At 43.5% G+C, this 18,326-nt stretch overlaps 1 protein-coding gene across 5 annotated transcripts in view; it reads left to right on the top strand.

Moving 5' to 3' along the window:
• SNCAIP (synuclein alpha interacting protein) overlaps positions 1-18,326 on the top strand; it is a 137,011-nt gene that overhangs the window by 113,265 nt on the left and 5,420 nt on the right. For 4 of the 5 annotated variants that reach the window (XM_079783808.1, XM_079783805.1, XM_079783806.1 and 1 more), the window contains 4 exons: positions 3,708-3,833; positions 7,879-8,048; positions 11,300-11,392; positions 11,978-13,046. In XM_079783808.1, coding sequence (XP_079639934.1) covers positions 3,708-3,833; positions 7,879-8,048; positions 11,300-11,392; positions 11,978-13,046 — 1,458 coding nt within the window. Of the gene's footprint in view, positions 1-3,707; positions 3,834-7,878; positions 8,049-11,299; positions 11,393-11,977; positions 13,047-14,274; positions 14,346-18,326 lie in introns of all 5 variants that reach the window. The other variant, XM_079783809.1, reaches the window with a different exon arrangement.

Raw genomic sequence — 18,326 nt, 5'->3', positions numbered from 1 at the left:
AATGGAAAATATATCCTCAAGTGAAGATTTTTTTTAAAAAATGGAGATAATAGAAGTTTCCTCACAGGGTTGCTCTGGGGACTAAATGAGAAAAGCCCCATGAAGCTCTGCCCATTGTGGACATATAGTAAACACTAGATAAATGTTGGCTATTATGATTAGATAGCTTCCAATTTATTATTTTTATTGCTATCAATATTATTTAGTTTATTTCACCATAAGTAAAATATAAGAAAAATTTACCAAAGAATTATTCAGTCCTTAATCAATTCTTAGATGTACTTCCCCCCCCCCCACATTTTACTATCTCTAGATTCTACATTTATCTCACAATAAATGACATTATGAAATCATCACTGGCCATTTACTTTACATTTTAACATCTTAGACCAGAATGAATCTTATAAGTGATGATGTATTAGATTTGATGATCTATGACCACAGGCAAAGCTGCCTCCTTCAACAATTATGGTTGCATCAAAAACTGCAGGGATTTTATTCATTCCAGTAATAAACCTGAAGCATACTTTTCAATTACATTTTTATTAGACTTTGTTCGGCAATCTCAAAAATTACATATATTAATTAATTGCCTCTTTAAACAATTGCATTGCCTTTAGGAAAAGCGTAGACATTCCCAGAAGATGAAACTAGTAGATGAAGTTTTCAGTCAATAATGAAAGTTGAATGGCTATAGATAGATTTATGGGTGGATGGATAGAATAAGTGGAAGAGGCATTCTGTTAAACAGAAATAATATAGAAGAACCTCTCCATCCATGTGACTGCATTGGATGCTCTATGAAAGCAAAACTTTTAGGAAAAATGAAGATCGGAATCTGCATTCTTCCTCTAACATCTTCTTCAGGGGAGCAGGGGTGGGGATAGGTAGATGTGTGTTAGAGGGTTAAAGGTCTTAGAGGGAAGAGGTGGACACCGTGGTATATATGCATTCATTAGGGGCCTTCTTGGTTGGAGAAAACAGCTGTATTTGTTTGGTTCTTCTTACTAGATATTTGTTAAGTTTAAATTGTCTAAATTGTAGGACCTCTACAATGAAATAAAAGCAGAAAGCAACTTTTCTCTGAAAGCGGATGCGCAATGCTTTTACCAAAACCAGGGATTCTAGTCATCTCCATGTCCATATCAGAAATCCTAGATATTAGAACTGAAATCCTAGATGTTAGAAATCCCAAGTTGTTAGAACAGGTGTATAGTCATCTAGACCCTTTTGGTAATCGTCAAAGAGATTTTTGTTTCTATAGAATATCTCAGTGGACAAGCCAATGGCTTATTGTTTTATTAAAGTAAATTGTCCAATGCAGAACACAAAAGTGAACTTGAGGTGCTAGGCAAAGGCCTATCTTATTGTGAACAATCAAGTAATGGTTCTTCCTTTGTGTAACTCTTGCATATTGAATTGGGTGAGATCTTTAATTGTAAGGAAGAAAGAGTTGCCCATGCCATCACAAGAAAGGAAGACAGGTCATTATAACAGCGGAGAGCCATCAGGAGCCAAGGCAACTCTTGCCTCACACAGACTTGTCTTGTTCTCCCAGATTATCAACCCCTACAAAGTCCAGGTGGCTAGATTCTTTCCCAGATTTCTACAAGGGGAAAATTCCTAGTCATATGAAATGCAGTATTCCATTTCCTACCACCCCATTACTAAAAGTCAGAGCACTGTGAATTATCATAAAGTGCATTTTCCGTGCATGTGGAATAGACATAGCCACTATAATATTTTATTGAGTCTGAAAAATATGAAAATATGCCTGACCATAAGGTACCTATAAAACATTTCTAAATATCTTGAACTCCTCTGAACATTACTTTCTAAAGAAAACTGCTGCTTAGAATATCAGAAAATGGACAGTTATTTTTTTTTCAGTTTTCTGATTCATAAAATAAGAGTGTGTGAGTTGGATGAGTCACTAAACTCTCCCGCACTTGGCAATATGATGATCCCATGATTTAATATCGTGGAGTAAGCCAAGGCACCACAGGCTGGAGGGTGACCCGCTGGAGATGGCAGGACTGCCCTTTGCATCTGCAAAATTGCAGCAGCCTGCCTTCTTGATGTTTCTATGCCTCAGCCATCGATTTTGAACCGGGTGGTATGTCCTTTACCCCAAGACACGTCCACTCATCAGCATCTTTTAAGGAGTTATATGGTGCAATCATCTGTCTCCAAATAAACATAATCTATTAGGAAAAGTAAAGCAAATTGTCCTACCCTATGCATGTGAAAGATCACCTGCTCTGGTTCAAATTTCAGCTCCAACTTTCCCCAAGTTTGTCTCTAAAGAAGAGGGTTAAGCCTATCGGTAGATCCTTATCCCAATTCTAACTCCCAGCCTGGCCTCCAGGCTGTGGTCCACCTCCTGCTCTAGGGATGCGGAAGGTTTCACTTTCTGCAAGGTCTGTTTTTGCAGCTAACACTTCACTCTGCTTTCCCTGGGTGCATTCTTGGTAGGTTGTAGGCATTGATTACATTTTTCTCTTTTTGCTCTTTAGGGGTCTTACTCCCTGCTTGCTCATGTGGAAAAAGTGTGATGCAAATGTTCAGTCTGTCCCCGATGCCCCAGATGCCTTCATAAACAATGCCCTGCTCCCCACATGACGGGTGAAACATTAAAGGAGTTGGCTGTTTTTATCCAACATTCCTTTAGCAGATTAGTTGGCATGTTCAGAAGGTGAAGGCAAATTTAATCCAGAAAAGTATAAAAGTTCATGACCAGCCCGAGCAAATAACTGGAAATAAAGCCTTTAAAAGGCTAAGGAGAGGTTCAAGGCTCTTTCAAACACATGATCATCTTTTGAAATGTCAGATTCCACTCACTAAACTCCATGCTGTTGTTTTTACCACTCTCATATTTTTTTTAACATTTTATTCCATTTTTCTATTTTAAAACAGTGAAATCCCATCCCCCTGCTTTCTGCCTGGGCCAAACATAACATGAAAATACCACAAAGACTCCGTGGGTAAAATGCAAAGGGGTTCTGGTGACACACCCCGACTGCTCTGTGTCTTTGCTTTCGAAAGCTTGTGTTCAGAGTCGTAGGTGCCTTCCTTTGAACATGGAAGAAGAGAAAACTTTGCCTTCAAAACATGACCAATATGTGGTCAGAAAATCAAGAGGGTGCCAGTTTTATGTTGGTAGGGTTCTCTTAGACTCAGCAACTCAAGGTGTTGCCTCCTTTTGTAAGCCTGTTGATTACAGGAGCTTTGGGATTAGGAAGGTATGGTGGAAGCATTATAAGCTTAAAAGTGGAAGCTAGCTGTCTCACTAGTTTTATAATAATATTCTGGAAGCCTACAGACAGTATAACAAAGTAGCAAAATCATTGCCTGGGGCTCAAAAGACCTGGATTCTGGTTTCCACATTGGATCTGTCTAGCTGGGGGACTTTGAGGAGGTCCTCAAACTTTCAGCAAATCAGCTTTCCCATCTATAGAAGAGTAAGTAAAACAAGAGCAGTTCTGAGATAACTTCCTACTCTTAAACTTCGCTGAGCATTCCTCTTTCATTGACTTCAGAGAGCCATAGATTTTCAGTTCATACTGCATGGGAATTATCTCTTAATATGGTAAGGGTGGTTATGTCCTATCTTCACAATTTGGGTGTTTGTTTTTTTCCCCCTCTGACTTTATATTAGATTTCTCCACATGATATTCCATTAATTCCAACACTCTTTGTGTTTATAGGAAAAGATTCTTCTGTGGCTTCTTCAGTTTATGCAAGAACAAGGCATCTCGTTGGACGAAGTGGACCAGGATGGCAACAGTGCAGTTCACGTAGCCTCTCAGCATGGCTACCTCGGGTGCATACAGGTACACAGGCCCTGCTGCTTGGAAGAGCAAAATGCATTTATCAAGTAATTTAAAAAAAGGAAATTTTGTTCAGTCCATTGGGAGAATGGATTAAATCAGCTTTTCCTATTGTAGTAGATGATAAGGAATTATATAGTTTTATTTTCATAAATCCACACAGATATAAGCAGAATAGCCCTTTAAGATTCTCCTTGAATGCCACAGGATTCTGAGGACACTAGACATTAAGTACCTCCATGTTCTCAAGATAGTAGGAAATCAGTACCACACTGACATCTCTCAGTCTCTCAAAGGGCAGACTGTTCTTGCTATCATTGGCACACTTCTCAGGTGTATGAAAAATAGGACAGAATTTTTAAGAATGAGTTAGAGGAATTCTTTGAAGAAAGGAGCAGTGGGTTAGAGAGAGTGTGCTGTAGTCTTCCCCTTTCCCTGTAGTAGGACCGAGCTTCTCAAATGCATTCAAATGGGCCTAGAGTTGATAACAGGAAGGACTCGGCTATGGATCCCTTCAGCTGTTGGGCAGACTAGCCATGGCCTTGGTTGACCAGCTACTCCACCCACCAGCCTTAGGGGGCCTCATATTTTAAGCTGAGTATGCCTTACCAGTATTACTATAATCTACTATTATGTATGCAATGATGTAAAAAGGCTGGGGAGCAGAGCCACAGGAGAGGGGAGGGACGTTCTCCCCCTGCCCCAAACCACATGAGGGGCATCAGAGAGGGCTTCTTAGAGAGGGTAGGATTCCCACAAGAGGAGTCAGCACTTTATCCCTCAGCCAAATGCAGAGCTGCACAAAGCTGAGCTTGACCAGGTGCCGCCATCATAACAGCCCACAGTAGGAGGACCAAGCGAGGGTCTTCATGCGAATGGAAAAGCCAGATAGACCTCTTCACCCAGAAAAAAGCATTCAGGCCCCAAGTGACAAAGAAAAGAGAGAGGACAGCTGAAGAGTCAGGGGAGGAGCAGGTAGAAGAGGAGTGACAGTGTGACGGGAAGAAAGGCTGGGAATCAGAAACGGTTTAGATGTGGCCTTGAATGTAATTTATGAACAAAAATCACAATTAACAGAATCAGACCAATCACACCATTCTTATCATTGAAAATGACTCAACACCTGTGGCTTTGTTCCCACTCCTTGAGCAGAGCCGTTGAGAGCATGTGGTTGACAGCCAGGATGAGAGAAAGTACTTCTACTTCACAAGTTCACACAGTTCAACTATGTTATGTGTACATAACAACTCTAAGAAAGCAACACTCTTTGTTGCCTTATGTGTTGTTTCTCTTATTGCAAACTTAATGTGCTCATTTATTTAGCAGGTACTTATTGGGTTCCTACTGTGTGCCAGGCAGACTGTATCTGATAAGAGAAAACTGTGCAGTGAGAACCAGTTGATCAGGAAAGTAGAGAGGACTCAGGAAATGACATGAGAAGATATGGAAAAGCTATAAAGTAAAAGGCAAAAAATGATTTTTTTAAAAAGCAGAGAGCTCTCTAGAGTGTCCACCCACATAGAACTGCCCTTTAGAGAGCTAAATTGATAGAAAGTATTCCACATGTTCAAAAGTTCCCCCACTATTGTTGGCAAAGGATAAAACTTCTAATTTAAGGCCCCAAGTTGTAAAAGGAGTGATGAGAAATTGGAGAGAAATTTAAATTATTACCAGGATCTGCAGGAAGATGAAAGGAGTAGCATTATTTTTTTGTGGAAGAAAAATAATCAAATAAAAATGGAAAACGTTATTTTTCCATTTAACAAAACACTCCAATATTTAATAGTCTTGAAATAAACTTTTTTATCAGCTAATAAATGACGAAAGCCAAAGAAAACCAGCTGATATCACCAATTCCGTTTGAGATTTCAGTTATTTTTCTTTTTAATATGTGAGGAGAGGCAGTCTGTCCTTTCAGAACATTCATCACTCCACTTAGCACAAATGATACTTTTGGCGCTCGATACCATGGATGTGGAAACTTGGATAATCTTGGAAGCGAGTCTGTGTACTGGGTGTGAGATTTTAAAAAAATACAAAGAGACTGAGAGTAGAAGAGGGAGTGACCAAGGTTCCTTATGAGGTGAGAAGGGGACTGAGCTTGAAAAACATTGGAAAGAAAGCTGCAGAGGCCTGAGTCAAGGGAGTGATCCAGGCTGTGTTTACACTGAGTCTCAGAGAGCTGGGGTGGGAGAGGTGGTCCCCCTGCCTCTTGGGACGGGGACGGGGTGGGGGAGGGTGGGAGTGGCTTTCTGGAAGATTGGCCTTTCATGGTGAGTGATCATAAGCTGAAAGGAAAACGAAGCTTCTCAATGACCCCTGAGTCTAAGTAGTCTAGAAATTTAAAAATTACAAGCATTGCTTGTGGGAAAAGCATTACTTATTACTGAAATAAATCCAGGGGTCTACAATCTCATGTTGACAGTGTCAAAGGATATGTCAGATTGTGGCAGTGGATTCGTGTTGGTGCCACAGCTTTTTGTGGCATCTAGTATCATCACAGTATAACGTGAAAAAATTTTGCTGTTGATTTTTTAATTAATGATGTCAACCATGCGCAATCAAATCTCTCCTCTACTAATGCTACATTGGCCAGATTCCATAAGTTTTTGCTTGCTTTTAACTATTAACATTTAATCCAAACCAGTTTAAAGTCTCAGTCTTATTTCTGATTGAAAGCATTCTCATTCCCAACCCAGATTAGACTCAGAGGTCAAGGGATTTGGCATGGGGGAGTGAGGCATGATCGGCGTTTTACTCACCATGCTAGCTCCTATTCCCCTCTCTCTTCTGGGCTCCAGTGTTGGGGAGAAAGTGGGGGTATGGAGAGAAAAAGTCCACTGTCACTTTGCTTAACTGGGAAAGATCATGGCACTCTCCCTGAAAGTTGTCATCACTTCTTCAGCTCACCGTGGTTCGCCACTGATGCCCTCTGTGGGCAGCCTTCAGGAGCTGACTTCTGAAGGGCACTGCGGGTGGGGTATTCACGGGGCCCTCTGAGCCTCCCCACTGATACCTGACAGGGGAGATCTGGCCCCAACCTTACACCCTCCTTCTTTCCCCATACAATTCACTCCACTTGTGTTGCACCCTACTGCCTCTTGCTGCTAGAGAACCCTCCCATTTTTTTAGCCTTACCCCATATGAGAAAGAGAGAGAGAGAGAGAGAGAGAGAGAGAGAGAGAGAGAAAGCCGATGCTCCAACCAATTGAGTCACCTGGCCAATGCTGGAGAACCCTCCCTTATTTAATGGGGCAATAACAACCTGGCACCAAGCTCCCTTCTACCACATCTGCTCAATCTACGGGACATACACTTGCCATGGCACATGGTGGGAGTGTGGGCTGCTGCCCAGCCCCGGCCATGTCATTTCATTCCAGTTCTTTTAATTCTCGCCGAAACCGGTTTGGCTCAGTGGATAGAGCGTCGGCCTGTGGACTCAAGGGTCCCGGGTTCGATTCCGGTCAAGGGCATGTACCTTGGTTGCGGGCACATCCCCAATGGTGGGTGTGCAAGAGGCAGCTGATCGATGTTTCTCTCTCATCGATGTTTCTAACTCTCCCTCTCTCTTCCTCTCTGTAAAAAATCAATAAAATATATTTAAAATAAAAAAATAAATAATAATTCTTGATCAGGATCATTTAGGCTCAGCAACATGTCAAGTGTGCTGCCCAAGTCTATAGGCACCGATAAATAAGTCCCACTCTCCTCCTGACAGGCATCGTTACAAGCCCACCCATTGAAAGGGACAAAGCGTCTCCTCACATACACTGCCCTGCATGCCTCATAAAGGACGGGACCTTAAGGATGGCAGCAACCTCCTCCCCTCCCAGGCTCCGGAGCCTGGGTGGGGTTGCTGATAGTAGGGCAGGAGGTGTCTGATATCGACTGCTGAAAGCTCGCCAGGTTGCCCCACCCTGTCCTGTTATGGGCTCTGGGAACTGGTTTTGGAATAACAGGAAAAGCTCCATTCAACCTTCTGCTACAGTCATTAAAAATGTTTAGAAGGAGGCCCCGATATGACCCCATGTCTCTGCCTTTCTGACAGACCTTGGTTGAGTATGGAGCAAATGTCACCATGCAGAACCACGCGGGGGACAAGCCCTCCCAGAGCGCAGAGCGCCACGGGCACACCCTGTGCTCCCGGTACCTGGTGGTGGTGGAGACCTGCATGTCACTGGCCTCTCAGGTGGTGAAGTTAACCAAGCAGCTGAAGGAGTAAGTGCTCTTTGCTCCCTGAGAATAACATCTGGCCCAACATCCATGTGCTTAGGTTTCAGCAGGTGCTTGGGGAAGCTCCCTGTGTGGGTTGTATGGGGACTTCCTTGCATTCTCATCTTCTCTCCCTCCGCCCCAAGTCCTCACAGCCAGCGTTCATGCTGAAGCCATCTCTGCAGAGGCCAAATGATACTCACACAAACAAGAAAAATGCAAAGCAAGCTTTCTAAGCGGGGAATGTAAGCTGTTGGACAAAGAGAGAGAGCTCTCTCCGTGTGTTCCCATCTCAGGGCCAGATTACAGGGCAGGCGTGGAATCATCCCCCAACTTCTCAAGCTCACGCGAAAGAAAAGCCTAGAGATGGGCCAGTTTCTCCGTTTTCTCAAGAAGAAAAATATATAGTTGGGAAATTACAGACAGTTAACCTGGTAACCATCACTAGTAAATTGTTATAAAAATTAATCAGATGACTCATGAATCCTCAGAACATAAAATATTATTCAGTCAGCATGATGTTACTCTGTCTAGCTACAGTCAGTTCTTTTGCTGTGAGATTGTTAAACTGACAGACATTGCATACCTCATTGTCAGGGAAGCTTTCTGGGATTGTTGTCAGGATAGGCTTGGAGAAAGGGGGGCTGGAGGACAGGTAGGTCTTCTATGGGTTGAAGGATTAGGAGCAGACGCCCGCCTGAGACCCAGGTCAGCCCTTGGAAAACACAGCGGTCAAGTTAGAGTTGCCATAGTGGGGACAGAATCAGTAAAAATCAGAAATCAGTATTTGAAATAACATTAACGGAATGGGATGATAAGCCTTAAAAATTAAATTGTAAAGGAAAATTATGAAGTGTATGTTTGGTGGAAGGCCTTAACTTACTACAAGTGTAATTTACAAAAGCATGTGACAAGGCCTTGGACCCTCTGGCTCTTCTACAAGGTTGGGGAACCCTTGATCTCCCTACTTGTACTATCTTGCCTTAAAGGTACAAGTTTCTGCATCCCCTTCACCGAACCCCCTGCCAGCACATAGAATACTCTCTTTAAAGAGATTAGGCTTTTAATAGAGGAAATATATAATAATATTTTAAAATAACATGGTTCTTTGCGAGCATTCTTCACCCAGTCCCACAAAAAACAAAGCTCCCCTGGGGCAAGTGAGCTAAGTGAGTTTGAAGGGCTGGCTGTAATTGAAGAGAAAATGCACACAAATTTCTAACTGAGTAAGTTATCTTCCCACAGCGAACATACATGTCTTTTTGTACACATCTTTTTGTACATGTGTAGGCATTTCTAAAACTAAGTTCCTAGAAAGGAAATTGCTAGAACATAGGGAATACATATTCAAAATATAGATAGGTGCCACCTAATATCCTTCCCAGAATGTTGTACCCATGTCCACTCCCCTCAGTAGTTTATAGACATATCCATGAAGAGGAAATTTAAAATGATCTAATAAATGCTTTTTCTAAAGGGTCATATGAGAGAAGAGCTCACACAACATTCCCCCCAGACTCTGTACCACAGAGCCTGAGAGGCTTTCATGAGCTGGCATAGCTGTTTTATTGGTGAGCTTTTCACGGTCAGAGTCTTGGCTGTTCTCTCTATTGATGATCCTGGGATAAAATACATGTGTACACTAATAGGCAGCAGTTCTTCCATTGTGCCTAAAGCTGAATGCTGTGGACAGTTGTAGTTAGGCCAATGACAAGGTAAAATAAGATAGGTTACATGTAAACCCTAGTCCTTTTCTCACCATGTTCCTCAGTGAGGTTGGCAAACTAGAAACGAGCAGAGACATCTACTTTGTATAGCCAGGGCACACTGTACCCTTCAGGCTCCAGGGCAGGAGGAGGGATGGAAAACACGGGTTTTTTCAGTTCAAAATTCTGAGTGGGAGACATTCTCGAGTGCTTTTGCCTATCAGGATACCTTTACCACTTACTTAACAAACACAGTTACTGTTCAGCTCTGTTAGAAATCCTAATCTACAAGCCTAAGTATTATGGTTTGAATTGTGACCCTCTCAAAAATCCTATATAATAAAAGCCTAATATGCTAAGTGTCCGGTCGGCTGATCGGCCGTTCAACCAATCAAAGTGTAATATGGTAATGATATGCTAAGGCTGCTCAACCACTCACTATGACATGCACTAACCATCAGGGGGCAAACAGTCAACAGTCGACCAGTCACTATGACGTGCACTGACCACCAGGGGAAAGACGCTCCAACTGGTAGGTGAGCTTGCTGCTGGAGTCCGCGGATCGGGACTGAGCTAGATGGGCCAGACACGCCCTGGAGCCCTCCCGCGATCCCTCCCCGGCTGGCCAACCTCCCACATCCCTCCCTGGCCCCGATCGTGCACTGGTGGGGTCCATCTGCCTGGCCTGCACCCTCTTGCAATCCAAAACCCCTCAGGGGATGTCCAAGAGCTGGTTTCAGTCCGATTCCACAGACCAGGCCAAGGGACCCCACTGGTGCACGAATTTGTGCACTGGGCCTCTAATATATGATAATATGTTAGAGCCTAATCCCAGTACCTCAGAAAATGACCTTGTTTAGAGAGAGAGAGAGAAATATATGATAATATGTTGAAGTCCTAACCCCTAGTGCCTCAGCGAATGACCTTCTTTGGGGGGGGGGGGGGGAGAGAGAGAGAGAGAGAGAGAGAGAGAGAGAGAGAGAGAGAGAGAGAATATCTTAAAAATGAGATTATACTGCACACAGTATTTTATAACTTCCTTTTTTACTTAAGGAAAGTAAAATACACTTTATAAAGTATTCTCCTTTTTCGTCCTCTTTCTCTCTCTCTCTCTTCCTCTCTCTCTCTATATATATTTAAAATTTTTAAAAGTTTCCCTAATTATATTCCAGTTCTTTTAATTCTTGATCAGGATCATTATATATTAGGGAAACTTCTTTAAATTTTAAATAAATATATATCCAAGTGTGTTATCATTTTAATAGCTCTCTTTATAGAAATAATTACAATTTTTTTACTCAGTCTTATTGATGAGCATTTAGATTACTTATAGTTCTCCACCATATGAATAATAAATTTATATCCATTTTGGGTGCTTTTGATTGTATCTTTGGGAAATTTTCTGAACTGTAAGGATGAAGATTATGCACATTTATGAGGCTTTCAGATTTATAGCAACTTTTTGTAAATTATCATGAAAAATTTAACACCTGCTGATTCATAGTAGGCACTGTGTACCAGAGAGTTTACTGCCTTGGTCTGTTTTCCCAGACAGACAGTGGAACGGGTCACACTACAGCACCAGCTCCAGCAACTCCTAGAGGCCCAGAGATCTGAGGGCAAATCACTCCTTTCTTCACCCAGGTAATGGCAGAAACATCAGTGGATGGAGTCCTTACATCTCTTAAATCTCGGAGCCTTCTTTTGAACTTCCTTCTAATGTCTTTTAAGAAAATGACAACAGAACACATTTTAGCTTTATAAAGAGGAATAAGAATTCAATAGCCCAGGGAAAAGGCGCTGGACATGGGGTCTGATGAACTGGTTTGTCTCTGCTCTGCCATTTCTTCGTTCAGTGACTGTGAAGTCATTTACTCTTTCAGGGTCTTTCATTTCGTCACCTATAAAATGGGAATAAGGATATATAGGTTCATTAGGTTGTTGAAGATGGGATAAATTGAGGAAATCTGTGCAAGATTCATGTGCAAATAGTAAAGTAGTAGACAATTTTTGTCATAGTATAAGGTATGAGGCATACTATACTTAGGTTATGGTTGCCCCTATGGAGTATTTGTGCATGGCTTTGAACAAACATTAAGTGATTATTCTTATTCCAATCTTATTGATTTGTAAGTTGTTAGTGGTAGTCAAGACCATGCCATGACTTGGGGCCGGGTCATTTTAACCCAGTAGGAAATCATCCCAATGTGTCCTTCCTCCTCTTTTCAGTTCGCCATGCTCTCCTGCTTCCAGAAAGTCCCAGTGGAAATCCCCAGATACCGATGATGAGTCTGTAGCCAAAAGCAAACCAGGAGTCCAAGAGGGGATGCAGGTCCTTGCAAGCCTGTCAGCATCCAGCCGGGCCAGAGCTAAAGCAAAAGATGAAGATTCAGATAGAATCCTTCGCCAGTTATTGGGGAAAGACATCTCAGAGAATGTCTGCATCCAGGAAAAGCTGTCCTTGGAATTCCAGGATACTCAGGCTTCCTCTAGAAATTCCAAGAAGATCCCTCCGGAGAAGAGGGAACTGAAGTTAGCCCGACTGAGGCAGCTGATGCAGCGGTCACTGAGTGAGTCGGACACAGACTCCAACACCTCCGAGGACCCCAAGAGCACACCCGTGAGGAAGGCCGAGCGGCCCAGGCCACAGCCCATCGTGGAAAGTGCAGAGGCCATAGACAGCGCGGAAAGCTTACACTTGATGATCAAGAAACACACCTTGGCGTCAGGACGCAGGTTTCCTTTCGGGATCAAGGCCTCCAAATCTCTGGATGGCCACAGCCCATCTCCCACCTCAGAGAGCAGCGAACCAGACTTGGAATCCCATGGTCCAGGCTCAGGGACCACTCCCCCAAACCAGCCCTCTGGAGACCCCACTCTGCCCAGCCCTGACAGCACAGCTGCCCAGAAAGTGGCCACGAGTCCCAAGAGTGCCCTCAAGTCTCCATCCTCCAAGCGCCGGACATCTCAGAACTTGAAACTCAGAGTCACCTTTGAGGAGCCTGTGGTGCAGATGGAGCAAACTGGCCTTGAACTCAATGGAGAGAAGGACAGAGATAAGGGCAGGACCCTCCAGCGGACCTCCACAAGTAGCGAGTCAGGGGATCAGCTAAAAAGGCCTTTTGGGACTTTCCGATCCATCATGGAGACACTCAGTGGCAACCAGAACAATAATAATAATTATCAGGCGGTCAACCAGCTGAAGACTTGCACACTGCCCTTAACCTCACTTGGAAGGAAAACAACAGATGCCAAGGGAAACCCCGTAAGCGCTGCTAGCAAAGGAAAGAATAAGGCGGTGAGTGCTATTTGGAGGATATCTCTTTTTTTCCTTTGAATTTTGCCATTCTTGACATTGCAGATTGCTGACCTTTGTCACCTTGAGGTAATCCCCAGAAAAATTCCAAAGGAATGGATGGAAAGCCAAATTTATGTGTTTCTAATGAGATATGTTAGAGTACAGACCCTTTGCTATTCCTCTGGATAATACTCTGAGAGAAAGATTAAATAAATCACAGGAAATTACATTCTGGTCTCTACATTTCCCTAAATAGTTTGATCCTTGAGTATTAGGAGTCCTCGACCACCAGTTGATGGGAAACCAGGCCCTTCTTGGGCGTGGAGTCTGCCTCAGGAAGAGTTTGTTTTCCTCATGTGACTGGATGGTTTATTCCCAAGCCCAATTAAAAAGCGCATAAATAGAAACTCTATTTCTAAAGACTTAACTGTTAAACACTGGAGTGATCTTTAAAATAAATACACCACAGGGACCTCCACGTTGGCATTGTACGATGCGGGCCCCTGCGTGTGGATCAGGAGGCTGGAGCAGCTGAGTGCTTGCCAGCACGCAGGGGGTGGCAGAGTGAGCCACGAACTACGTTTTATAATTGCATTTGTTGGAAAACCATGCGCTATAATCTGTGGTTTAAATCCAGTGAATAAGAAACACGAGCATCTTTTTAGGCGGTTTCCAGCATGCTCTGTGCACGCCATGCCCTCAAAAATGGTATGGCAGCCAAAATGCAAAACTCAGGAATGGAAGGACCCAGAATATCCATCATGCAATCTAGAGAGTCACACCCACATGATTTATTATTTGGTACAAGGTAAACTCGCAGCCAGGACTCAGAACTGTCTAATTCTTTTTGCGATACCAACATCAAGTTTTAGTTAATATCTCTCTAATTAAATAAAACCCAATTGGTTTCCACCATGAATTGCCTTCATTATAAAGAACTTCAGCTGTATTTGTTTCAGCTAGAAGAGTCACACTTGTGCGCCAAACACCAGGCCCTTGGGGTTAAATATGACCATACATACATTGCTCAGATAAAACGATTCCAAGTAACTGGACGGATTCTCTTGCTCAGGAGTACAAGGATTTTCTCAACAGCCTCCTCCCCCAGTTCCTTAAAGTGCACACAAAGCTTCAAGTCTGCTCTCTCCCCTGCATGCCTCCCGTTCATTGAGACTTGCATGTGCTGAGCTTGCTGCATGTTTCAGATGATGTTTAATTGCACCTCTAGGAGAAGGCCAGCAGCTGCATCAGCCTTGCCTCTAACACGCTGACTGAAGAGCATCTGCATAACTGCACACGGTATGTGGGGTAGGGGATGCATAGCGCAGGGGTGCCATGCCTTCGCTTTGAATTGCATGACCTTTTCTTTTCTATTTATTTTTTTAAATATATTTTTATGGATTACAGAGAGGAAGGGGGAGGGAGAAAGAATTATTAATTGGATGCCTCCTGCACGCCCCCTATTGGGGATCAAGCCCGCAACACAGGCATGTGCCCTGACCAGGAATGAAACCGTGACCTCCTGGCTCGCAGGTCGATGCTCAACCACTGAGCTATGCCAGCCAGGCTGCATGACCTTTTAAATCATGACCCTGGAGCCACTTAGCAGGGTTGACACCAAGGAAGAAGAAGCCTATAGCCCTTCCCCCGAATAGAAGCAGGCAGGCTTGTAACTGGCCCTTAGAGAGGAAGCAAGTGCCCTGTAGGAGGGGCTTCATTCCAGCAGCAGCGGGCCCAGGATTCTACTCCACTCACAAACACACTGTGTTTCCCAGTTGACTTTGGCTTTCAGTCTTTGTTTTCATGGAGTCAAGTACCAAGTAGATATAGAAATTAAATTTCCTGTCATGGGTGGAATGACTCAACCTCCACTCAGGATCAGAACTTTGAAGCAGAGCTGAGGGTTTCTTTCATTGTTGATCATAGACAGAAAGCTCATTTCATCACTATTCTGCTGCCTCTGGGAGAAGCCGGGCCCTGCCATTCTGAAATTGCTCCAGCGTAGCATTCGGAACCACAGTGCCAGTCAGTAAGCCGGTCTCTTTCTCACACAAAACCGTTACAAGTTGAAATGCATGGACTGTGCATAAAAGGGTCATGTTGAAGGTCACAGGTGGCTGGACTCCTCCTTGGACAGAGTCCTCCCATAGCCGAGCTTTGTTTCATCTTCCTGGGGGGATATGCATTTCTCCCTGACAAGGTGGGGAACAGGGGGCAGGAAAAGGAGCGCAGTGGAGGGGAGTCAAGGCAGGCAGTGCCCTGACTGGTTTATTTCAGAGGAGTTAAACCCAAAACCATTTTAAAAGGAGACTGTCACTTTTAAATCATTTAAATTAAATTAAAATTAAACAAATCATTTAACTTAAAATTAAATTTAATTCAAATTAAAAGTATGACACACCTTTTAGCCCTCTTCCAAAATCCTCCAAAATGTTTGTGTGTGTGTGTATATATATATATATATATGTGTGTGTGTGTGTGTGTGTGTGTGCGCGCGCGCGCTTCTGTGTGTGTGTGTATTTATACACACACAAATGAGTGCATGTGTTGTGGGTATGAATTTTAGTTCTGAATACTAAGACAAGATAAATGTCACTCTCCTTCCCTCCTCTCCTCTAAATCAAATTTAATCTGCTTCAGGTCTCTATTCAGGCTAGGCCATCACAGTCATTTTAGTGGGTGCCCCTAGGGGTCTCATTAATTCAGTAAATTGAAGGAAGTGCCTTGAATGTTCAGCATTTACTGGTCGCCAGAGTTCTGCCTGGGGCAGGCTCGCATGTTGCCTAAGTCTGGGCTGCTTTGGCCACACGGGGGCCGGGAATCTTGGCCAGTGCTGACAGCCCAGTGCCTGGGGGTCGGAGGGAACAGGAAAAATATCAGCTCCCTTCCCAGACATTGGCATTGGCACTTCTGTTTCTAACCTACCTTCCCCACCCACATACCTTCTCTGTCCCCATTTCTGGTGCCTGGAAAATTCTGTTTTTGTCCTTAAACAGAAGTCCCCAATGATACCCTGAGGGAATGAAGCACAAAGACTGACCAACTCTTGTGGGTAGGGAGCTGGGGGGGACCCCTCATTTCTTCTAGGCTTCTTTAGCACCTGGAAAAAAAAGACAGTATCACAGTTCATTCTCCTGTCAGAAATAGTTCATCCTGCCTTCCTATAAGCAAGGGAACGGAGCTGAACAATGTACTATAGTAAGATGACAACATTCAGAGCACAGCACGCGGTTATGGGGCTACTTGGATATCTGACATGAGGTTAACAGTTCCCTAGTCAGTTTAAGAAACAAGCCTTCTGAAGGCTGTTTCGAACCTATCAGATTCCCGGGCTTTTTGTATTAAATTTGATTTCAGTGATAAATAGAAACCCAGGAGTAAACATATTCATTGTATTTAAATAAGCATCCTGGCCATTTCCATCCCTGCCTTATAAATGAACCTGCACTGCATTATGTTTTTAGTTTGACTGCTTTGTTCATGCCAGAGAGGGGAGATTTCCCTCTTTCACTCATCATCACCCGGAGGCAGGGACAGCCAGCCCAGTTACTCCTTAGGCAAAGGAAGGATGGGACTCTCTAGTTGGAATAAGGATTCCTCAGAGAAATTAAGACTAGCATGGGAACATGGGCATGAAAAACACCTAATCAACTCTGGTGCCTGCTGCATTTTGCCTGTGGGGCCCGCAGAGAAAGCATCCCATAGAAAGATGCAAGAAGGAAAGGAACCAGGTGTTCGTCCACCAGAGATGGCTTCACATCTTGTCCCTAGAACTTGCTTGAAGGCCAGATGGCCCCTCTCAGGTAGCAGGATTGCCAGGATCACATAACTCTGGAAACCAATGGCAGTCAGTGGGTTGGCGTTGGCTCCACACATTATGCCACTGAATGGCCCTGTCAGTATAGCCCTGGGAGGAAGGGGGAGGCAGTGGGCCCCATTTCCAGGCATACACTGGAATCACATTTCAGTTCCAGAGAATTTTTTATTTTTCCTGGTAAATAGAAAAATGGGGGCAATAAATGCAACATTTTAAAGAATGTCAACGCTGTGAGGGGGTTCTGTTTGCTATTTATTTTTTCTAAATTGGTCACAGCTTGATAGAAAGAATCTAAATTTCATTTCAATGCCTTTTAAAATTAGATTCAACTCTATTACTTTGAACAGTTTTCCCAGTGTGTTTCAACTGCAGAGGATGACTTTGTTTATAACAGTCAGATTTATCTCTACTTTTTATTACAAAGGACAAATTGGTTTTGAGTTATTACAACTCCAGGGGAATGTTTGCCATTACTTGTCTTAAAATGTCAATAAGCCATCCATTTCCCAGAGTTTAAGTCTATCTGAGATCTGTAGCAAATGAAATGGGTATTAGTTCCAGTTACGAATGGGCAGAGGGCATTAACCCTTGACCACTACCACTCACACCCTCTCTGACCACGGTGGCACTGTGCCCTGAGTGGTGAACATCAGGAGACTCCCGATCCTAGGACCAACTTGAGAATAGACTCTCCTTTAAGACAGTGAGCAATAAACACCATGAGTGTGGCTTTTCCTGTGAAGGAATTAGCCATACTCAGAATTATACATGTGGATAGCTCTCAAGGTCGTTCGGCAACCCCACCAACAGAGTGATATGTTTCGCCCGAGATAACGAGAGCATGTGGCAGTGGTCCCCTGCTGTGCCCAACAGGAGATGAGTTCAGGGTGCCCACCCCCACCAGTTGGCAAGCATGTGCATACACACACACACACACACACACACACACACACACACACACACACACTTTTCTGTCCCTGTTGTTACATTATCAGAACATCATTCTAAACAGCAAAATGAGCAGAGATGTGGAAGACATGGGGAACATAGGGGTGAGGCCCTGGCTGAAACTTGACCCTCAGCCCCACTGAGCAGCATTTCCAGATCCCAATGGACACATGCATTCGGCCCAGAAAGGAATCCCTGATCCTACTGAGCAAGTGCACCTTTGCCATAATGTCTCTGGATATAATAAACTGACCACATTTTAATCTTTTCCTTAAATGTTTGACCTGGAAGTATTTATTTTTAACCCACATGCTTTGTAAGGATCCTTGTCGGGGATGATTACATAAGTAGCCATGGGCACGTTTCTGGGCTCTCTGAGTATGTGTTGATTGCATAGTTCTAGAGCACTCCCAGGAAAGCAGACAGAATCTTCCCAATGTAACCGTTTAGGAGAGTTTGTTAACGTGCTATTACTAAAAGGGTATTTTGTAACACTTTATACATATTAAACTTCC

Source organism: Cnephaeus nilssonii, assembly GCF_951640355.1.
Source record: "Cnephaeus nilssonii genome assembly, chromosome: 2".
NCBI classification, from domain to species: domain Eukaryota; kingdom Metazoa; phylum Chordata; class Mammalia; order Chiroptera; family Vespertilionidae; genus Cnephaeus; species Cnephaeus nilssonii.
This window is presented reverse-complemented; position numbering and strand designations above follow the sequence as displayed.